The sequence below is a fragment of the Phascolarctos cinereus genome, unplaced genomic scaffold, assembly GCF_003287225.1.
Source record: "Phascolarctos cinereus isolate Bilbo 61053 unplaced genomic scaffold, phaCin_HiC Scaffold_2;HRSCAF=192, whole genome shotgun sequence".
In the NCBI taxonomy this organism is placed as follows: domain Eukaryota; kingdom Metazoa; phylum Chordata; class Mammalia; order Diprotodontia; family Phascolarctidae; genus Phascolarctos; species Phascolarctos cinereus.
The window spans coordinates 374,402,170-374,425,593 of record NW_027555625.1 but is presented as its reverse complement, the minus strand read 5'-3'; the positions used below and the strand labels follow the sequence as shown (position 1 = coordinate 374,425,593).

Below are 23,424 nucleotides of genomic sequence, written 5' to 3'. Positions count from 1 at the left end.
GGAACTGGAAAGACAAAGGAAGTTCAATTACAAGGACTTAGGCAGGTAAGGCAGGGTTTATTTTATTTTGCTTTTTGGTGAGGCAGTTGGGGTTAAGTGACTTGCCCAGGGTCACACAGTTAGTGTCATGTGTCTGAGGCTGCATTTGAACTCAGGTCCTCCTGACTCCAAGGCCAGAACTCTATCCACTGCACCACCTAGCTGCCCGTTTTTATTTTTTTACAGTTAGTCCGGTGAGCTATGGGCACATGGCAAATATAAGCCCAGATAAGGAAGCTAAGGCACAGGGGACTAATTAAGTCAGCCAGACAACAGTCACCCAAAAGTCCAGCCCAGGCTCTGCTGACCAGGCTGCTCTGCCCTATCCTTCCTTTCAAAGATCTGGTGATGAGTCATCAGATAATAGGGCTTTAATGCTAAAAGGTCTCTGGCTTGTCTGTGCTATCTAAACCCATCTGGATGAAGGCAGCAGAGGCATACAGAAAGGGCACTGGAATTAGAGTCAGAAAAGATCTTCTATTTCCAAGATTTACCAGCTGTGTAATCATCATGAGCTAGTCATTTAACTCCTTAAGTCTCATTTAGATTGGGATAATATCCTGTAGTATCTACCTAGTGAAAATCAAATGAGATAATTGTAAAATATTGTTAAGTAAAAAACTGTAAGTAAATTGTAAGCTTTGCAAACCTGAAGTACTACATAAATGTCAATTATTCTGGTCTCAATGATGTCTATGATGCAGCCATGGGGGAGGGGCTGCAGCAGTCTCTCCAATGATGATAACCCCACTCCCCAATGCGGCTGATATTTTGTGAGAAGACTTATAAAAACGGCTGGGGGAGCTAAGCCATCACAACTCCAGGAAACTCTGGGAGACACTAGGTGTGGGAAGACCTACTGAGAGAGGTCTACAGTAAAGTTCAATGAAGGGATGGACAGACAAATAAACTTGAAGCAACACAGGGGAATGTGAAAGAGGATAATTTTGACAATATATCCCAATCTTTTTTTTCCTGAAACCCTTTGTGAACTTGTAAAATGTTCTCTATTTATCTAGATATCAATCAGTTCAGCCATCTATGTACATCCATACTCCTTTGATTTTTACCTAAATATGTTTCATTAAACACAGATGAATATCATTAAAAAGAGAAGTTATTGGTAAAATCATTAATTTGGGCTGTTAACAAGAAATAAGGAAGTCAATGGAACAAGGTTGATGCATTCCTTTCCAAGCATTCCCTTTGGAACAATATCTAGTCATGTGACTTTAAAATGTCTAATGGAAAGATTTGAGCTATGAAGGTTGGGCTGCCCTCTCTCTTCTCCCATTCATCTTCCATTCACATTCAAAGGGGATGAAGTGATAAGAAAGCCTAGTTCTGGTTTTAACTGGCTGATTTCATTAAACATTAGAGATTTTAATGTTATATAATGTCCCAAGTGAGGCTATCGAAAAACCATACTGTCTTGCTCATAGAACTCACACTCAGTTTTCCACTTTCCATGGGAAAATAAAGAGATTCTTCAAGGTCTTCACAGAAGGATCTGATTGGGCAGCACCAACTCCTTCGGGCCCAAGGCTGTGTCCAATGTCAGTGAAGGATTCCCACAATTTCCATCTTTGGGACTGAAGTGATTGTCATGGGACCAAACAGATATGTTCAGGGAACAGCTCTGATTGGAAATCCTCTTTCAAACCAAAAAAACACAAGCCAAACAGAAGTGAATCCTTACTGTTTTGGGACTGGAAAAGATTCTATATACATTACTTTGCTAAGCTCTGAAACCAGGTGGTGGGAATCACTCTCAATTCTCTATAGTGAACTTCGAACCAGCCCATACCAGAGAATGCTATCCCCAACTACAATTTCCTCACAAGAGAGCAAAAGGTTATTTTTTAAAATTTTTATATATATATCTATAGATATATAGATATATAGATATATCTATAGATATATAGATATATCTATACATATTTTTTTTGCTTTTTGGTGAGGTGACTGGGGTTAAGTGACTGCCCACGGTCACATAGCTAGTAAGTATTAAGTGTCTGAGGCCGGATATGAACTCAGGTCCTCCTGACTCCAAGGCCAAAGCTCTATCCACTGCGCCACCTAGATGCCCCATATTTTCTATTTTTGTTGCTATCCCCTCAAGCCACCCCAAGGTTTATCCTCTTGGAGGCTCCTCCATAACCATATTCTTACCTTATCCAAATCCTAGTTTTACTAGATGCATCTCAAAAGGGTATGGACTTGGGCGCTCTGTCACACTACAAGCTACAGGGCTAGATCCCAGACGATCATTTCTGCCAAGAAGTCCAAGGCTTCCGGTGCTCCAAGCGTGGGGAAGGTGGGGAGCCCCATTCAGGGCTGTATCCAGAGTATAGACAGAAGGGCTAGAGAAGGACCTTAAACCTTTAAGTGTTGGACTATTGTGCCCCAAAGCTGTAAGGAAGAGAGATAAGAACTATCATTCAATAAATAGGATCTTGGTTTGTTTTTTTTAAATTTTTGTTTTGTGAGAGGCAGTGTGGCACAGTGGATGGGGCCTCAGAGGCAGGAATACCTGGGTTGTTCAAGACCTACCTCTGACACATAACGGTTGTGTAACTCTTGGTATCATAAGCGACTTTCTAAGACTTATAAAATTGCAAAAAATAATCATAGCATCATAGATTTGGGGTCAGAAAAGACCTTAGAGGCCACTAAATCCAACATCCTCATTTTACAAATGAAGAAACTGAAGCTCAGCAAGGTGTAACCTTGATGTCCAAGGTAATATCACCAGTGAGTGTCTGAGGCAGGACTTCAAGCCTAGCGCTCTAGCCACTATAACATTTAATGTGCGGGATCTTAAGAGAGACAACACAGATTTGCCTCCCCCAGCGCACCAATTCTACCCCAATCCTCCTGACACTTGGAGGACACCTCATCAATGACATGCTACTCCATAATTCTCCACTGCATTCAAAGAAGAAAGATACAGGGTATAAATGCAAGTCCTAACACAGTGACCAGGTCTTCCCACCAGGGACTGGAACCCTAGAGCAGCTGACTGCTGGTAATACAGTGGAAAGGTTACTGGACTAGCGTCAGAAGATCAGTGTTCTAGTTCCAACTCTGTCACTGACTAAGTAAGTGACCTTAGGCCTACAACCTACAGGATCCTCTGTGTGAAAAATGGGATAATTCCTTGTAGGGATTATAGGAATCATGCGAACTATGGCTGCATATGGAACACCCACAATACTACCCAGTGTGAGGTATAAAATAAAATAGTAAAAAAAGTGACATAAAGAAGGAATTATCAGTGGCCACTACCTTCTCCATCCCCAGGGATGATGATGTATTTAGGCCTTCATGTAGGGATAGCTGTTTCTTGGGAAAGGGAAAAATCTGTCCTTCTGACCATGCCACGTGGCCTGGATCTAATGATTCACCCCCATTCCTTTAAGGAACTGTGGGTGAGGCAGGCAGAGGGGCTGGGGTTGAATGTACCCTCCAGCTGTGCTGAGAAGAGCGTCGTCAGCCTCTTCTGAGCTGGCTCATTCCCTAGAGCAGCTGACTGCTGGTAATATCTCATGGCCTTTCCTAGGTTCTTCTGGACTCCGAGGCCCTTTTCGTAGCAAATCCCCATGTGGTACTTGCTCTGAGAATCCTAAAAAAGACACACATACACACATATGCTGGATCGTAGATGCAGGACATATTAAAGCAGAAGAAGAGAAGAAAGGGTTTGGGAGTCAGTAATCTTCACCCAAGTTGTATAAGGAAGAACCAAGACCCAACATTGGCAACACCTACGCACGCCAATGAACCATCACCACAAAAAAGAAAATCAGAGATTATCCAGAAGAATTTGAGATCATAGCCAGCCTAGCCCAAAGAAGAGAGAGCCAGAGGTTACCCAGAGAGGCACCAAACGCTATGGACTGTGGAGATTCCCTCACCAGGAACTCTGCTTACTGAACGTAGAAGTGAATGAAGGACAAGCAGCCAACCTGAATCATGGGAAATCTGGAGAACAAAGTCAGCCAGCTACGTTTATTGTGATAGGGAATGAATTGAACACACACAGATTAGGGATGAACATTCTAAAAACCTTGTGTATATATATATTCTGGACACGTAATACTAGGTACTGTGGGGCTTCCAGGTAAGAAGTCTGAATAAAGAGCAACTTTAAGATGCTGGAAATTAAAGCTCCTACACCCTTGCCTGAGGCCAGTTTTATGAGAATTAATGTTTGAAAAACAAAACAAAACAACCCTGTGCTAATTAATAAATAACAACTAGCATCATATAGTACTTTAAGGCTTCCAAAGCACTTTCGGTAGGCTATTTCACTTGATCCTCATAATAATCCCTATATCATCCCCATTTTACAGATGAAGAAACTGAGAAAGGTTAAGGGATTTGCCCAGCATCAGACTAGTAGTAAGTATCTGAGGCAGGATTTGAATTTTGGTCTTCCAGCCTTCAAGTTCAGCAATTTATCCACTGTACAACGTAGCTTCTCCTCACTTCTATTTAGGCCAGGAACAGGGTCTGTTTTACATGTGTTGTAACTACCTAAGAGGCAGTGCCGAGTATCGAAAGAAGGCATGGGGGTTCAAATCCTGTCTTTTACCCACACTGGCTGTGTGACCATGGGTACTTGCTCATTAAAGCCCCAACATACTACTGCACGTACCCTCCCATTGCCCCTGGGCAGTTTTCTATGACCATTCTCCACGTTACAGGACAGCTGCATATTGGTGTTGGGAGAGGGAGCTTCCTTACTGAGACTTTTCTAACCAATGAATGCCTAATCAGATGAAAAAACTGAGTACGTATAAAACATCACTCTATCTTCTAGCCTCACAATAAATACTAGGGGCTTGTTTTTACACACCTTCTTAAAGGTATTTAAATATCTTCTGAGTCAAACAACATCCCTCGAGACTGTTATGTCATAGAATAGATGCCTGGACGAATACCAAGGACCTGTTAGGAGAGCCCTAGCCTCGGGCGCTGCTGCCATGGTTACGTAAGAGGCAGTGTCTCACTGCACTGTGATTGGCCAAGGTGACAAACAGTTCCCTGCCAGTCCTTCTTCTTGGTGTTCCTTCCTAACTTACACACTCACACATTAAAATTCAGGTCCATTTCAACCCAGAAAAGGTTTCATCAGATTCTCTGAGAGCAAAGACAGGAACAGAAGGAGATAGTGGTTGGTAACCTGAGATGTCTTCACAAAATGAAAGTGAAAAAAATTCTTTTGCCCAAGAATGCAGGGCAAAGCTGCCTGGGTGCTGACCAAGAAATGAAGGAAGAAGCGGCCTTGGGTATGGGGAGACTGCAGGACAAGCTGATTCACTGGACGTCAGTGAAGCTTGGCCCTGCCTGCTAGTTCTCTTTCCCATTGCTTAGTAACTGAGTTACTCCCCCTTGCCCTTCCTACTCCTGCCCTCCTAGAGCTCCAGAGGACTCAGCCCAGGCTCCTATATCACTCCCCACTTACCCCATTACTGGCTGCAAGCCAAAGGTACTTCACGGCTTTTTGTTCATCTTGGAATGGTTCCTTGGTAAACAGCACTCCCAGATAGGCTTGAGCCTGAGGCAGAGGCCGGAAAAAGGACATCTCAATCCCTGCCATGATTGCCCACAGGGACCTCCCCACCTTCAGACAGGAGTCTCACCTCTTTCAGGCCGGCATCAGCTGCTTGCTTCAACACGGCCACTGCTCTCTGCTTATCAGCTTCCCTCGCTGGGGCCTGGTCACTCAGCAAGGACCTGGCATAGCGGTACTGAGCCATTTGGTGGCCCTTCTGGGCAGCAAGCTGGTAATAAAAAACTGCCTGCCACAAACGGACAGGCACCACATTCAGTTTCATCCCTGGAAGGCTCCCCTGTTACTGGGGGAGAGACTCTCCCCAGGCCATCCTTTATTCCCAGCTGGGCCAGGGCTGTTCCCCATAGTGTGAGATCAGCCCCCTTAGCAGCCTGGCACAGAGGAGGAGTGGGGATCAATCAGAAGGCTTCACTTACCTTGCTGATGTCTTTCTGGGTCCCTTTTCCATGCTCATGACACAGGCCCACATTGAACTGGGCTTTGCTATAGCCCCGGTCCGCAGCATTCTGGAAGTAAGAGTATGCCGCTTCACAGTTGCCACTTCTCATATTTTCAGTCCCTGTAAGAGATCACAAGGCAGAAGGGATGCTGTGAAATTCCCACAACATTCGCCAAAGACCCCATGGATCCAGAGCACAAATCACCTGATGAGAGGTTCCTTCCTTACTTCTGATCCTAAAAGTATAAGAGAAAACAGAGAAGAAACGGACCATACTCCTTCCAAAGGCAAACCCTTGTTCATGCTGATGAATGCCTGGGATGCTTTTTCTTTCTTCTTCAACTATCAGGGCTCAGCTCAAGTCTCAACTTCTCTAAACAATTTCCGCCCAAGATGGATCTTTCCCTTCTCTGAATTCCTAATCTTTTCTGTCTGTACTACTGCTTTTTGGCACTTAATCATATAATGCCTGCCACTGTTTCTTAACAGTTTCATGTTATATGCAGAAGAGATTACCTTCTGCTCGAATCACTCAAAGGTGATGATGCAAAAGCCAGATTCATTTTAACCCCCCGTCTAACTCCAGCCACCACCTTACTTGTTCTAAGTTCTTTTGGCAGGACTGATAAGAGCCCACCCCTTCCAGGCACAGAGCAAGGAGTTGGGGGTAGAAGGGGACAAGACAGGAAGGAAGAAGTAGCCTCTATCCTAACACTTTATCTAAGGATTTAACCCTCTCCAACAGGATGGCTCCCTGGCTTCCTAGGGATTCTGAGACTGTGACCCATATTTAGTTACTTTAGGGCAGGGAGTGCCAACCTGGACGTTCTAGGTGTGGGCACAGACTCTCTGAGTACTTCTGGAGATTGTATGTTGTTCCACCCCATGGCTCTTGCTTTTCCATGACTTATACTAGGGAAGTTAGCTCCCCTATCCAGAGTTCCAACATTTCTGCTATACCAGAAAATCATTCAATTACCTTCGGTGTCCTCTCCCTTTTTCAATACCCCTACCTCATCCCAGGGTGGCAATCAGTTACCCAGGAAATTGAGGGCGATGGAAACACTGAGCTGGAATTGCTGCTGCAAGGACAACATGGCTTCCTCTAAGGAAAGAGTCTCTGTTTCCTCCTGCTCCTGAGTAACAAACAGCCATAAGGGTCAGTTTGGGAGAGTAAAGACAGATCCTTCCCCAGGCCCTGTGAATGCCCCAACTCCCTGCTCAGGGGACAAATATAAGCCTCTGAGTGGAGACATCTCACCAATACCAGTCTCTCTCTGCTGGTGTGACACTGGCCTGCTCCACTCGCATCCAAGAAAGCAAGGCTGACAGGTTCTGGGGAAAGATCAGAGACACACAGCTATGTAGCAAAGGGAATGAGTCTTTCGCTTTGATCCACACCCTGTTTCCCAGAGTCCAGGAAGCACACAGTAGCAAAGGGATGCCCACTGCTCTGTCCTGGGGCATTTAGCAGCAAATGTTCACCAGTGCAGACCCCGCCCTTTGGATCTCCTCTTATTGACTCCAAGAGACACTACTTCAATTACCTGCTTCACAAGGACCCCTGAGTCTGGCTGTCCTCGTGGAGCTATTGGAAACAAGGCTCTCGGGTTGAGGGTCCTGAGGGTCAGGTCCTTTCTGCTCTTCTGTGGGTTTCTCAAGGCAAGTGTGGCAGGGGGCTGGGGAATTACTTGTAGGGAGAATGTTTTTCTTCAACCCTAGAAAATGCCAGGGAGAAACTGGTAAGAATAAAATGTGTGTAAAGTACTGCCCAGGGCTAGACTGCAGCCTTTCATTGTGTTTTAAGGATGCTGGGGCAGAATTTAACTCTGTATTCTGATGACTCTATGATGTGCAGGCTCTCCTGGTACTTCCTATCTCTGGCCACTCCTTCTCTGTCTCCTCCTAAGGAATCATCATTGGAAGGGGTCTTAGTGGCTATTTATGCAAACTGTCCTCCCAATGTAGGAATCCTTTCTATAATATCCCTGTCAGGGGCATGATAGACCAGTTAAACACTTATTTTGGGAGAGCTGTCAAAACTGAGCCCAAACTTGTCTGGTATAAGTTGCATCTAATACTAGTTCTATAGTCACATAGAGTAAGTCAGATAGAGTCATACAGAGTGAGTCCATTTCTTCTTTCACAATAACAGAGAACCTCTCCTCCTACCATGCAGAAAGACATATGTCTATTAATAAATACTCCTTGGGTACAATCGTTCAATGATCTGAATCCATTTCTCTGAGGCCTCCACAGATCATGAGGGATAAGGCTACCTGCCTTGGAAAATTCAAGATAAACAATGTTTTTTGGCATCCCCCTTATTTAGTAAGCTTATTAAAAAAAAGAAATCAGGTTAGTTTGGCATGACTTTTTTTTTTAAGTGAACCCATACTGACTTATGTGATGATTATTTCTTTGTTTTTTAAATGCTCACAAACTGTCTGCTCTAGAATTTTGCTAAAGACTGATGTCAAGCTGACTAGTCTACAGTTTTGGGAAGCTACCATTTCCCTCCTTTTCATCTCTTTCCAACTTCTCATCTTATAATCATTAACTGTTAACATCCCCAAAAGGCTCCCTCTGAATGAAAAATCATTTATTAAGAGCTTACTATATGCTAAGCATCAAGGATACAAATAGAAAAGAGAGCCAGTCAGTCCTCTCAAGGAGCTCATATTCTAACTGGGAGAGACAACATATATATGAGCGTTCTGTTACAAAGTGGATGGAGGAGTATGAAGGGGTTGGCTGTAGGGCAAAGAGTAAGGCCTGGGGATCCTTAGAGTGTACTGGCAGGCCAGATGGCAATGGCCAGGGTCTAAGAAACATAATGGTGGGGCAGATGGTAAGGCCTAGTAGACCTTAGTGTATAGTGGGAAGCTGAATATTACTAAGATCAAATGGTGGCCTTCCACCTATAGGAGAGACTACAGTCAGTGACTCTCCCATCTATCCAAGCAGCATGAGTGGCCATGTGTGAGGGGATATATGAAGAAACCTAGGTGACCACCAGTGGAAAGCAAGGAGTGGCCTGGAGGTCTGAGGTGCCATGGGGACAGACTTCCTCCCAGAGGGGAGGGGATGGGAGAGGTTTCAATGTCCAATTAGGCAGGGAAAGGGGAGGGAGCACTGTCTGGAAGGCTTCCTACTTCCCCTGTCTGTACTGAGTCTTCAGGAAGAAATACAGGCCAAAGAAGAGGGCTAAGATTGGGAGGAGGGAGGAAGGAGAAGGGGGATGGGACACACCATTGCACCTGCTTCTTGCCTAAAACATTGGATGAGACCTGTGGCTTTTTCTCACACATTTGTTCCCTCAGGAGCTCATCCCTTATCATTTCAACTGTAAGTCAGATCTCATTACAACAAATTCCAGGGGACCATTCAAAGTATTTGCCTACCGTAATCTGACTGCATGGGATATTCCTTAAGGTATAAGGGCCACTGGCTGAGGACTGAAATGGTGGGGGCAGAAGAGGGCTGATTTCTGCTCCTGACCTAACAAACACCAGATCTGTCCCATATCAACTACTGTAGTGTGAAAATCTAAAAATCATGTGTGCCATAAAATAACTGGATAGCCCTGGGGATTGGTAGGAAATTATTTTCCAAAGAAGACCAGGTATACTACAACATTTACATTATAAAAACAATTTTGAAACTTAAGAACTCTAATCAATACAATGATCTATTGAGATTCCAGGGAATCAGTGGTTGAGAATGCTGCCCACCTTGTGACAGAGAAGTGACAGGCCAATATGCAGAATGAGATAAGTGGCCAGTGTGGGAATTTATTTTGCTTAACTATGTCTATGTTATGGGGGTTTTGTTTTCTTTGCGGGGGGAGGGAGGTGGGAGGTAGAAAAAATAAATGCTTGATGATTGAAAAAATAAAATTTAATATAAAGAAATCTTTTAAAACAACAACAAAACAAAGGAGGCCGTCAGCAGCCTCTCTTCAGCTCCCTCTCTTGGCTGAATAGGATAGAAGAACTTTCAAGGGTGGAGCTGTCCTACGCCCTGGGTGGATATAACCTTACCACATTCACTTTCCTCTGACCTCATTTCTGACCCCCTAATGAGGAAGAGCTGATGGCTCTTTTCCTGGGGTGTGTCCCATAGCCACATCCTGGCCAAGAGGAACTCCAGAACCACTCCTTCTGCCTGTCCAAGAGATAACTTACATAAGTCTTGGCACAGCAAAGGGGAGAAACGGATCTGGTCCAGGTGACTGTGCCAAGAGCACCGTTCTTGTCTCTGGAAACCAGGTAATGATGCCTGAAATTGGACTTGCTTGGCCAGTTGCAGGGCCAGAACAGCCAGGGTTCCCTGAGAAAGAAAAGAAAAACCTGTCAGAAACCCAACTGGGTACAGGCAAAAAGAAAAATAAACTGGCTCCTCTGTAATCTAGGTTACTGTAACAGGTCATGACTTCCTGTTAGGACAACCCTTACTTCACCCAGCCCTGGAGGATGACTTCCTCACAAACATCTTTACATGATAAATGGGACTCAAAAACTGTTGAGACAATTTTTGAAAATGTAAGGAAATAAAAAGGCTCCTCCTGTGTCCTGAAGGTCAAGAACATTCTCTTTGTTGGATTACATATAACGTTCCTACCCTTGATCGCTTAGATTAGTGAACAAAGTGCTGGACTCGGTCGGGTTCCAGTGCCAGCTTGCTGCGTAACCTTGAGCACAATACTATCTTGCTTAACTGAAGGGGAAAAAAAGGGGGGGGGTAGAATAAGTTCCCTAGCTCATCTTGTTCCTCAAAAGGAGGCTGTGTGAATTAGATACTACTCGTGAGCCCATGGGGCTCCTGCTTCCTAGAGAGGAATGGACTACAGGGGGGAGGAGTTGCTGTTGCAAACAGATGCAGCCCATAGGGGTGTTTGAGAAAATGGAATCAATGTGGGTAGACTGGGACCTGGATTACAAAAGCAACAGTGACATCTCTAGCACTTAGGACAGGGCTTCTTCATCTTGTTGTGTGTCATGGAGCTCTTGGCAGTCTGGCGAAGCCTTTTGGAGTCCTTCTCAAAATAATATTTGTTGCCTACATTCACAATTGAAAGAAATGCTTAATTTCAGTTGGAGGTCAGTGAAAATAATGGTGTATTTTTTATTTCCCCATCCAAGTTTACAGAACCCTTGAAATCTATTGCTGGACTCCAGGTCAAGAACCCCTGACATAGGATAATGCATTACATGTAGCAAGAACTCAATAAAGGTTTGAACTGAATGGCCTCAGGCTCAACCCTAAGACCTCAGTTGGGAGAGGTGAATGGAATGGGAAAGAATGTGTCTTGGCTTAAGATTGGGCCCAAACATCACCTGACATGCCTTTACTCTCTGTTACTGCCTATGAAGCCAGGAGATTTCTCTTATCTCCAGCTGAAGGTTGTGTTTTCTGCACATGTGCCTAATTCATTTCACACTGCCGTCATAGACCCTAGAGGACTTTTTTACTTCATTAGGCACAGAGTCTTGAAATCAGTACATGCAAGGTACTCTCAGGTTACAAGACAGATCAGTCATTGCCTTAAAAATTTTTTTTTCTGATAGACGAAGAACTCTTGTAATACGGGTTTGTACCACATATACTATCATGCATTATTAGTTATCATTTTTATGTTTAGAATCAGTTTCCCAAACTAGACTCAAAGTCCCCTTGGGGATAGGCTTTTTAAAACTTTTTCGTATGTCTAGCACCTAGGCCAATCAATTTGTAAAGTATGAAGTGCCAATAAATGTCAGGCACTGTACAGAAACAAACAGTAGGGTTAGGATTAGTTGTTGAGGAAGAGGAAGATTTTACACACATGCAATCACTAGAGAGAGATATTAAGTTAGCAGTTTCTTTAACCTAAGCAGGGTTAAAGAAATGATAACAAGGACCACTGGCAGGTCTACAAAAGAAAATGAAAGAAAAAGAAAAATGGAAGATGAGGAAAAAGTAAAAAGAAAGTATAAGAAAAAGGAAAGGAAGAGTAAAAGTGAATTTATAGAAAATGAAGTTGATGAGTCACTTTAACAACCTTCTCACAGACTGCTGACTCCCTCCCCCTTCCTCTCCTAGGCTATCTATCTACACTCAGTCTAATAGTGACTACTTACATTATAAAGTGCTTTAAGGCTTGAAAAGTGCTTTACATACATTATCTCCTTTGATCCAGATAACAAATTACTTGTCTACTCATATTGATGACCCCATCATTTCATCTCTCGGCTATATTTCAAAAGTTAGACCCTAGATATACTCTGGACAGATGCAGGGAAAGCATACCCATGAGACAGCATCCCACATTCTGTGACAGGACAGGCGGCCTGAGATCCACTGGAATGCATTTTTCCAGCCTTGGTACCTTGGGCCATAGCCCACACCCAGAGCATGGGCCTCATGCCTAAATAGAAATCAAAGGAAATCTTCATGGTCTGTTAAATAGGTGGGGGGTAGGGTCCTGGGGAAGGGTAGGGGGTGTGTGGCAGGTTTAGCTCTTATACTTACCTATTATGGTTGGGCACAGGGATGGACCGTGGTGACCAAGTGATTTGAGGCTCATCCTGGCTGGGAGCCCCAGGAGTCACACTACGAAGGTTGTGCTTAGGCAGGTGCTGTAGGGCTAACAAGACGGAGATAAGGACAGTCAGCCACTCAGATGTTGAGGATAACCCCTGCTTCCACTGGTTCCTGAATCATACAAGAGAAGGGAGCAGCGGTGGCACCTTAGACGTTTGGGAAAAAGTGACCCCAAACCCTGAGGGCCCAATGACCTCTCCTTGATTCACTAGCTTTCTTTCCTAGACCCAGCTTCCCTCTGTCTTCTCTTCTTTAGCATTCAGGTCCTGCCCTTGACTCTGGCCTCTTCCTCTATGGCTTTCCCTACTTAATAAGGAGGAAGGGAATAACCATTTGTTTGGTTATTATTTCATCTGTCTATACAAAGTATCCCTCTTCCCCTCCCCCCATCCCATAGCTTGATTGGTTAAGACCACTAAACTGGAAAATCAAAATTTAATTCTTGAAAGCTTCTCATCCATTATGGAGTTTTTGCCAAGAGTTTTGCAAATATCATTTCACTGATGATTGGCTATGCTCACTAATGGTAATGATCATATTATAGTGTGTTTAAAGTTTACAGAACGGTGTTGTGAGGTAGGCAGTGCAAGTATTATGTCCATTTTCACATGAGGAAACCCATCTAGAGAAAAAGACAAGTGACTTGCCCAAGGTCACAAAGGTAAACTCATACACCAGCTTAACCCCACCCCTACGTACTATCCCCGCCCCCTTCCTTAAGGCCCCGCCCACTCCCGGGGTGGCCCCCACCCATTCCATCATGGCAGGGCCCCTCTCGGCCTTTCGCCACGTTTTCCGCTCTGACTCTTCCAGTGGCTCTTGGGGCCCCGCGACATGGCGGAGATAAGATCCCTGTCTCTGCTCGAAGTCCCCTCACCTCGGCCCAGCATCCCTGGGAGTCGCCACATGTTGTTACCACCACAGAGCGGGGTGCGGAGAGAACACAATTGATACGCACAGAAAGCCGCATAACCGCGGCGGCTCCCTGGGAGGGAGAACGGCCGGAAGCGGCCCCGCCGACCAATCAGAGAGCTGGAGCCCAACCGGAAGGAAGGGCTCCACCGAGAGGAAGGAAAGCGGGGCGGGGCAGAGCGGCGGGCCTGTGCCGGAGGTGACTCCAGACTAGGCTGGGAGGCCTGAGCCTTAGTTTCATTCCCCAGGTTTCATTCTCCCTCCACCTCCGTCTCTTCTGCAGAGAGCAGGGGTTGTCGAAGGGACTGGGGAAAGTAGCGTCATCGGCATCATAGAGAGGAGGTGGGAAGAAGGGCCTTGATTTCGTGGGGCCAGAGCGTCCCTCCCAGCTGGGCGGACTGGGGGCGTGGTCGTGGAAATGATCGGGCTGAAAGTCACCCAAGAGGAAGCGGGGCCCGAGCGAGGTCACTCCCCCCAATGTCACAGTCCCCGCCACGACTCTAGGTTATGGGGAGAACCAGTGATTATCGTACCTACCTCTCTCCCGTACCTTCGTTGCCTCCTTAAGCCCTACGTAAATTTGCAAGCCCAATCCAAATGCCATCTCCTCTAGGAAACTTTCCTTGATTTTTTTGAAGTCAGTTGGAAAAGAGGCCTCCTTTCGTCCCCTTCCCCTCATGTGCATTTACAGCAGTACAGCTTTTACTGTAATCATCTGTGTGTCTGGACTGGCCTCACTCCCCTTTGCTTCCTGAGCTCCTAATTATATCCTTCAAGCTTAATGCAAATACCATCTTCTCCAGGAACCTTTCCCTGGTTTCTCTGACCGTAAGAATCTTCTGAGCATCTCAGAAAACACTTTATTTTGCAACTCTTTGTTGTAGTTATTCTACAAATACAATGTATTATAGGCATACATATTAACGTCTTGTTCTACTAAAAACTAAGCTTCAAGAGGAACAACTCCTGTTTTTTAATCTAATTTTTTATTTCCCTTCTGAATATGATCATTAAATAAATAAACACTTGCTGAATTGAGTTGTGTAGGTGTCTAAATCTGGTGACTTTTTCTGTTTTGGTACTTTTTGATTTCTTTGTCCTTTTTATTTACCCTACTGATCCCACCCCCCATTTATTCTATTCTCTCTTTTGACCCTATCCCTCCTCAAAAGTGTTTGCTTCTGATTACCCCCTCTCCCAATCTGCTCTCCCCTCTATCATCCCTCTGCTCTCTTGTCCCCATTCCCACCCATTTTCCTGAAGGGTAAGAGGTTTCCATACCCAGCTGAATGTGTATGTTATTTCCTCCTTAAGCCAAATCCAATGACAATAAGATTCACTCATTCCCTCTCACCTTCCCGTTTCCCCTCCACTGTAAAAGCCTTTTCTTGTCTGTTTCATGTGAGATAATTTATCCCATTCTACCTCTCCCTTTCTCCTTCTCCCAGTATAATCCTTTCTGACCCCTTAATTTTATTCTCCAGATGTGACCTCTTCATCTTCAACACACCTTGTGCCCTCTATCTATCTATCTATCTGTCAACATACATGTATTTTTCCCCCTCCAACTATCCTAATACTGACAAAGGTCTCATGAATTATAAATATCATCTTTCCATGCAGGAATGTAAACATTTCAATCTTAAGTCTCATGATTTCTCTTTCTTGTTTACTTCTTGATGTATCACTTGAGGCTTGTATTTGTAAGTCAAATTTTCTATTCAGCTCTGGTCTTTTCATCAAGAGTGCTTGAAAGTCCCCTATTTCACTGAATGACCATTTTTTCCCCTGAAGGATTATACTCAGTTTTGCTGGGTAGGTGATTCTTGGTTGTAATACTATCTCCTTTGTCCTCCAGAATGTTATATTCCATGCCCTCCAGTCTCTTAATGTAGAAGCTGTTAAATCTTGTGTTATCCTGATTGTGGGTTCCACAATACTTAAATTGTTTCTTTCTGGCTGCTTGCAATATTTTCTCCTTGACCTGGGAACTCTGGAATTTGGCTACAATATTCCTAGTAGTTTTCCTTTGGGGGTCTCTTTCTATTTTGCCCTCTGGTTCTAAAATATCAGGGAAGTTTTCCTTGATAATTCTTGAAAGATGATGTCTAGGCTCTTTTTTTGATCATGGCTTTCAGATAGTGCAATAATTTTTAAATTCTCTCTCCTGGATCTATTTTCCAGGTCAGTTGTTTTTCCAGTGAGGTTTTTCATATTGTTTTCTATTTTTTCATTCTTTTGTATTAGTTTTACAGTGCCTTGATTTCTCATAAAGTCACTAGCTTCCAATTGCTCCATTCTAAATTTTAAGGAAGTATTTTCTTCAGTAAGCTTTTGGATTTCCTTTTCCATTTGGCCAATTTTGCTTTTTAGGGCATTCTTCTCCTCATTGGCTGTTTGGACCTCTTTTGCCATTTGGGTTAGGCTATTTTTTAAGGTGTTATTTTCTTTAGTATTTTTTTGGGTCTCCTTTAGCAAGCTGTTGACTTGTTTTTCATGATTTTCCTTGCATCACTCATTTCTCTTCCCAATTTTTCCTCTACCTCTCTTACTTGTTTCTCAAAATCCTTTTTTGAGCTCTTCCATGGCCTGGGACTGATTCATATTTTTTCTTGGACGCTTTGGTTGTAGGAGCTTTGACGTTCTTGTCTTCTTCTGGTTGTATGTTTTAATCTTCTTTGTTACCAAAGAAAGATTCTATGGTCTGACTTTTTTTGGACCTTTCTTTATTCATGATCCCAGCCAATTACTTGAGTTTTAAACTCTTTGTTAAGGTAGGAGTCTGCTTCCAGTGTAGAGAATGTACTGTCCCAAGCTTCAGGGGTTTTGTGCAGCTGTTTTCAGAGATACTTCTAGGGACCTATTAAATTTTCAGTTCCTTTAAGGTGGTATGATAAGGACTGAGGTGTTTACTCCTTTTCCTGCCTGTGCTCTGGACTGTGAGTGACCACAAGCACTCCTTTCTGTCTGTGAGGAGGATTTTCTCTGCACCTCCACGACAAGCTCCACCACGCCAGTGCTCCTCCTTGCCCCAGGACCACCACCCAGAACTGTGACCCAGATCCTCGCACGGACAAAGCAAGAGAATCCTGCACCTGCAGAGAGATCCCTGCAATCTCCCTCTGGTCAGCCACTCGATTCCCCCTCAGTCTGTGGGCCGGAAGCTCCAGAAGCAGCTGACACTCGGGGCCACGCTTGGGAACTGGGGCTGGGACTGTGCTTCTCTCTCTCACCGCAGACAGACTTTTCCCACTGACCTTCTAAGTTGTCTTTGGCATTTGTGGGTTGAGAAGTCTGGAAACCACCACAGCTGCCCATGATTCAGTCCTTTGAGGCCGCCTCCAAGTTCACCGAGGCCTGCCTTGCCTGTGCACCCACATCAAACTGAGCTCCTCTACCAGCTGTGCACAATATACCTTTCTGATCAACTATCCAGGCTGTCTTGGGCTGGAAATTTGTTTCACTCTGTCTTTTTGTGGGTTCTGCTGCTTTAGAATTTGTTTAGAGCCATTTTTATAGGTATTTGGAGGGGTTTGGGGGAGAGCTCAAGCAAGTTACTGCTTTTACTTCACCATCTTAGCTCTGCTCCCAAGAGTAAATTTTTAAACAAGGCATAAAGTATATAAAAGAGATAATGGATCATTTTGATGGCATGAAACTGACAGTGAGCAAAATTAGTACAACTAGAATTTAAAAAAAGGAAACAGTTGATTGGGGGAAAACACTTTTGTATCAACTATTTCTGATAAGGGTCTGATATTCAAGATATATGGGGATAGGAACAAGAACTATTGGTCAAAGATAACAACAAACAGTTCTCAAAAGAATTGCAAATTATTAGGGTGGGGAAGCAAAGATGGTAGAGTGTTAGGAAGCAGGACAGTGAGCTCCCCTAGTAAACTCCTCCAAAAAATGCACTAAACTACATCTTGTTTAGGGACATCCAGAAAAAGAGTGACTCATTTGTCCAGGCCATCTTGGCATAAGGAGACAGGGCTACACTGAGCATGCTGCATTCAAGCATCCCAGTGCCCAGGGGAAGGTTGTGCATGAGGGGAAGCAAGGTTCTAGACCCACGCAGGAGCACTGTGCCAGGGACGGTACCAACTGGCAGCTTTTTCATCCACTACCCAGTTCTGGGTCACAGATTTAGGTCAAACTGAGAAGAAGGCCTATGGGGGGAGGTGGTGTTCTTAGATAGGGAGACCCTAAGCAGTGTACAGAGAAAAGAGATGCTAGTAGCTAGTAGTTTAGAAGCAAGCAGAGTGGCTCAGACCCCAAGTGGCCCCGTTTCCAGTATCTAGCCCAGCCTACAGAGAAATGATCAGGGCAGGAATCACAGAACAAAGGGGAGTCTGTAATTCTGCCCCTCTGAATCAACTTTTCCAGATAGCTGAGAAGGGACAAGTTTAATCTAGTATGCACAGTCTACCCCAGTTTTGCACAGAACCAAACCCAGGTCAGGAACTTGGGGAGCTGAGACCACCAGGGTTGGAGTAACCAGACTTTGCCCTGGACCAGACCACTTAAGGAGCACTGAACACTTGCAGTTTCTGTCTCTGAAATCCTGGAATAACACAATATTCAGTACTCCCAAGAAAGCAGCAACAGACTTTCTCTCCAGAAGTGGGGTGAAACCCAGCCCCTAACATCAAGTGCAAAGTCAGGAAGTAGACTGGAAGAATGGGCAAACAAAAAAAATAATCCTGCTCTGTAATGAGCAAAGACACACAAGACTCAGAAGAGAATGACTCCAATAAATTTACAAGCAGTATCTAGGAAAACACACACACACACACACACACACACACAGCTGGGGCACAAACTCAGCTAGAATTCCTGGAAAAAATGAAGCAAGAGATAAATGTTTTTATAAATGGAATGAAAGTACTTTAGAAAAAAATTGGAAAAGAAATGAGAGCTATGGAAGAAAGATTTGAAAAAAGAATAAAAAGTTTGGCACAAGAGGTACCAAACCTCGCCCAAGCAACAAACTCCTTCAAAATTAGAATAGACCAAATGGAAGCCAACGTTGTCATGAGGCAACAAGAAACATTAAAACAAAATGAAAAGACTGAACAAATAGAAGAAAACATAAGGGATCTCATAGCAAAAACAACTATCCTGGAAATAGACTGAAGAGAAAAAAACTTAAAAATCATTGGACTATCTGAATGCTATGACCAAAAAAAGAGCCTAGATGTATTTCTTTTTTAAAAAACCTATTTCTTATTTCTTTTGTTAAATATTTCCCAATTACATGTAAAAAAATTTAAACATTTATTTTTAAAAATATTGAGTTCCAAATTCTCTCCTTCCCTCCTATCCCTCTCCCACCTAAGCATCATATTTCATGAAATCTTAAAAGAAAACTGCCAAGATCTTTTAGAACCTGAGGGTAAAATGGAAATAATTAGAATCCATTGGTCACCATATATACATATACACACACACATATGTAGTATATATGTGAGTGTATATATATATATATATATATGTATGTATGTGCATATGAATGTGTATATACATACATATATACTGTCAGAAAGAGAGAAATCAAGTACTGAGGAGCCGTAGTAAAGATTATAAACAGCTTAGCATCCACTACTATAAAGGAGTGGAGAATTTGGAATTTGATATTTTAGAAGCCAAATGATATGGACTTACAGTAGCCAATAATAACTTACCAAGCAAAACTGCATATAATGCTATGGGGAAAAAATGGACCTTTAATGAAATAGAGGATTTCCAAGCATTCCTGATGAAAAGACCAGAGCTGTGGAGAAACTTTCGAGTTCAAATTGAGGAGTGAAGGGAAATATAAAATGGTAAGCATAAATAAATGACGATAAAGGACTAAACAAGAATAAACTGTTTGCATTCAAATATGGGGAAATGGTACTGGTTCCTCTGAATCCTATCATCATCAGGGTATGTGGGGGTAGTCAGATCAGACTAGGCCTGGAAAGACCTACATGAACTGATGCTGAGTGAAATGAGTAGAACCAGGAGAACATTGTACACAGTAACAGTCACAATATGCAATGACTAACTTTGACAGACTTATCTCCTATAAGCAATGCAAGGATCCAAGACAGCTCCAAAGGACTTATGATGGAAAATGCTGTCCATATCCAGAAACAGAACTATGGAGTCTGCATGCGGATCAAAGCACATTATTTGATCTCTTTTTTTCCCTTTTTTTTGGTTTATGGTTTCTTTCATTGGTTCTAATTCTTCTTTACAACATGACAAATGTGAAAATAGGTTCAATATGAATGTATATGTAGAGCCTATATCAGACTGCATGCTGTCTTGGGGTAGGGGTAGGGGAGAGATGGGAAGAAAATTTGGAACTCAAAATCTCATGGAAGTGAATGTTGAAAACTAAAAAATAAACAAATACTTTTTTTTAAGGGAAAAGAGTGGAAAGAGAGGAAGGGAGTGGGAGAGAGAAAGGAAGGATAGGGAAAATTATCTTATAATTAGGGTTCCCAAGTAGACATCTATACAAAAAGAAGGTGATGAAAAGAAGTGGCTACCATTCAACCATATTCTCATCTAAACTGGTTAAAAGAAGAAGTATACAGAAGTATACATGCCACATATTGTTGGGTACAGAAATATATTTCACTCAACAGAAAAATAGGAGAGTGAGGGTACATTTAAGGGAGGGATTAGTCCTAGGCAAAACATTCTAAGGATATACAGAAATATAACTTTTTGAGGTGGCAAAGAATGGGAATCTGAATGGATGTTCATAAATTTTGGAATGTATGAGCAAGATATGGTATATAAATGTGATAGAATACTATTATGCTGAACTCTTATTAACATAATGACCAACCAGGACTCCAAAAGACTAATGAAGAAGCACATTTCCCACTTCTTGAAAGAGAGGTAAAAGACTTGAAATGTAGAATAAGGCAAATTTTTTTTGACATGGCTGATGTGGAAATTTATTTTCATGATTACACATTTGTAATGGGTTTTGTTTTTCATGTGTTCTCATTTAGGTTAGAGGGGTGTTAGAGAGAGAAGGTGAGAAGGCAGATCTTGACTGATGAAAACAAATAAAATAATAACTGAGTATTAGGAAGGACTGACTCTTGTAGAGAAACTTTTCTTCTTTGTGGTCCATAAAAGCTGTGGTAATGTCTCCACCCTTCTTTTTTGAACCTTCTTCCCTTTGTCTAAAGAGACTTTGTGTGGCTACATAGGGAGTTCATCAACCAACCTAGATTTTTTAAAAGTACAGAAGACAGAAGCAAGGGCAAGTTGCAGGACAAATAACAAGAGTATGGCATGGTCTTATTAAGAATAATGTTGAGAGGGGCAGCTAGGTGGCGCAGTGAATAGAGCTCTGGCCTTGGAGTCAGGAGGACCTGAGTTCAAATCCAGCCTCAGACATTTAACACTAGCTGTGTGACCATGGCCAAGTCACTTAACCCCGATTGCCTCACCAAAAAGCAAAAAAAAAAATAGTGTCAAGAGTGTGAAAGCTCAGAATTGGCTGAGGTGGGCAAGAAAACCTAAGGTTAAGAAAAGAAATTAAGGTATTTGGTGGAAAAGATAGTAAGATCTAGATAAGATCATGCTACCCAGGGTGCATGGGATGAACATGACTGAGCCAAAGCAGTGCTATTCAGCTTTTACTCAGCTTCTGTTTTCTCTGCCAAAGACAATGATCTTTGAACTGAAAAGGACAAAACAAAACAAAAATGGCTCACAGAGAGCTGATAACCCAAGATCAACAAATAGTAAGGGAGTACTTGGCAACTGTCCTTGATGAATGCAAATCACTCGACCTTGACCTTAGGTTACTGAAAAAACTGACAGATGTGATTGCTGAGCTACTGTCAGTGAAATCTGAGAGATGGTGGAGAATAGAGTGGCTGCTACAGGACTGGAAGATGACAAATTTCAGAATTTCAAAACAGGGAAATGAATAGAATCGGCAAACTATAAGTTATTGAGTTTAACTTTAATTTATAGCTCACTTCTAGAAGATATTATTAAAGAGATGGTTAGAGAATATTTAGAAAAGGAAGTATTGATCGTCAAAAGTAAGCGTGGCTTTATCAAACAGTTCACATCAAATTAATCTTATTTATTTGTTTATTTATTTGGGAATAAGGTTACTAAGCTGGTAGATAAGCTGGAGGGTGTTCAAAGGAATCTTTGGAATTGTGCAATTGAGTTGCATTAGATGTCTGTTGAAGTCCACACTTCCAAATATAAAATTTATGTGATTCAAAGGAATGCTGTAGATATAGTTTACTTAGATTTTAAGGAAAGCATTTGGTAAAATTCTTACTGTTCTTATGGAACAGAGTCAGAAATATGGGCTAACTGGATTCAGAATTGGTTGAATAGTTGGACTCAAACACTAGTCAGAATGATTTGATTATCAGTGTGGAGGAAGCTTCAAGAGAAGTTGCCAAAGAGATTTATACTTGACTCAGCTGTTGAACATTTTTATCAGTAACTTAGATAAAGACAGAGATAGCATGCTCTTCAAACCTGCATATGGCACAAGGCTGAGTGCTAAGATTTTGTATGACAATCAAGATTTAAAAAAAGCTTGACAGACTAAATTGTTGGGCAAATCAAATAATATTAAATCTAATAGGGATTGGCAGAAATTAGGTATGGATCAACATCTCATGTGATATATCAACCAAGATAACTCCAAGCCGGTAAATGACTTAGATGTAAAAGGTCACATCAGAAACAAGTTAAAGGGGCAGGGAAGAAATTACCTTTCTGTTCTATTAGGTAGGGAAACAGTATATAACTGAGCAAGGGGTAGAAAGCATCACAGGGGATATTTTAGACAGTTTTATTTGTTTAAAGTTTTTGCATAAGTAAAATCAGTATAGTTAACTGGTAGAAAATCTTTTCAGAAAGATTCTCGGATAGTGGACTCATTTGCAAAATATATGGAACTAATTCATATTTATAAAAACATTTGGTAAACAATCCAATGATATGAACAACATTTTCAAATGATGAAATTCTAGGTTGTGACCATGTGAGAATATACTCCAAATCACTAAAAATTACAGAAAAACAAATTAAAGTAACTGAGGTTCCAGCTCACCCCTACTAATTGGCAAAGGTGAAAAAAAAGTAAAATGACCAATGTTAGAGGGACTGTGGGAGAATGTCTAGATTGGTGTATTGTTGGTGGACCTATCTCCTATCTTTGTACTCCAGTCTATTCGAACCCCAATCCGTCCTCCATTCAGCTATCGAAGTGATCGTCCTAAAGCTCAGGTCTTACTATGTCACTCCCCTTCCCCTAATCAATAAACTCAGATGGCTCCCTATTACTTCTAGGATAAAACATAAAATACCCTGGCTTTTAAAGCCCTTCACAATGTGGCCCTCCTTCTACCTTTCCACTCTTACACATTTGCATACTCTACAATCCGGTAACACTGGCTTCTTTGATGTTTCAAACACCTGAGTGAACACACACTATATTCCAGCTCCTCACTCTATGCATTTTCACTGGTAGTTCCTCATGACTAGAATGTTTTCCCTTCTCATCTCCACCTCCTGGCTTCCCTGGCTTCTCTGGCTTCCTTCAAATATGAGCCAAAATCTTACCTTCTTCAAGAAGCCTTTCCCAGTCCTTCTTGACGTTGGTGCCTTCTCTCTGAGATTATCATTAATTTATTTTGTTTGTACCTAGTTGTTAGCATGTTGTCTTCCCATTAGATTAATAAATTCCTTGAGAGAAGGGATTGGTTTTTTTCTTTCTTTGTATCCCTTAGCACTTAGCATAGTGCTTAATAAATGCTCGATGCTTTAACTGTGAATTGGTCTAGCCATTCTGAAAAGCAATTTAAACTTTGCCCAA

At 42.5% G+C, this 23,424-nt stretch overlaps 1 protein-coding gene across 2 annotated transcripts; it reads right to left on the bottom strand.

Moving 5' to 3' along the window:
- Positions 1 to 37: 37 nt before the first annotated feature.
- DELE1 (DAP3 binding cell death enhancer 1) lies at positions 38 to 13,667 on the bottom strand. 2 transcript variants are annotated; one of them, XM_021005068.2, is made up of 13 exons: positions 13,522 to 13,667; positions 12,573 to 12,687; positions 12,351 to 12,468; positions 10,247 to 10,391; positions 7,607 to 7,777; positions 7,321 to 7,394; positions 7,099 to 7,195; positions 6,037 to 6,179; positions 5,688 to 5,846; positions 5,510 to 5,602; positions 3,505 to 3,664; positions 2,212 to 2,451; positions 38 to 1,693 (listed from the first exon to the last, which is right to left on the bottom strand). In XM_021005068.2, the coding sequence occupies exons 1-12, from the start codon at positions 13,550 to 13,552 to the stop codon at positions 2,213 to 2,215; spliced, it is 1,545 nt and encodes a 514-aa protein (XP_020860727.1). In that variant the 5' UTR covers positions 13,553 to 13,667; the 3' UTR covers positions 38 to 1,693; position 2,212. The 2 variants fall into 2 exon arrangements, with proteins under 2 accessions (XP_020860727.1, XP_078006625.1); XM_078150499.1 differs by lacking the exon at positions 13,522 to 13,667 and having other exon boundaries at positions 12,351 to 12,490; positions 12,573 to 12,638.
- Positions 13,668 to 23,424: the final 9,757 nt, after the last annotated feature.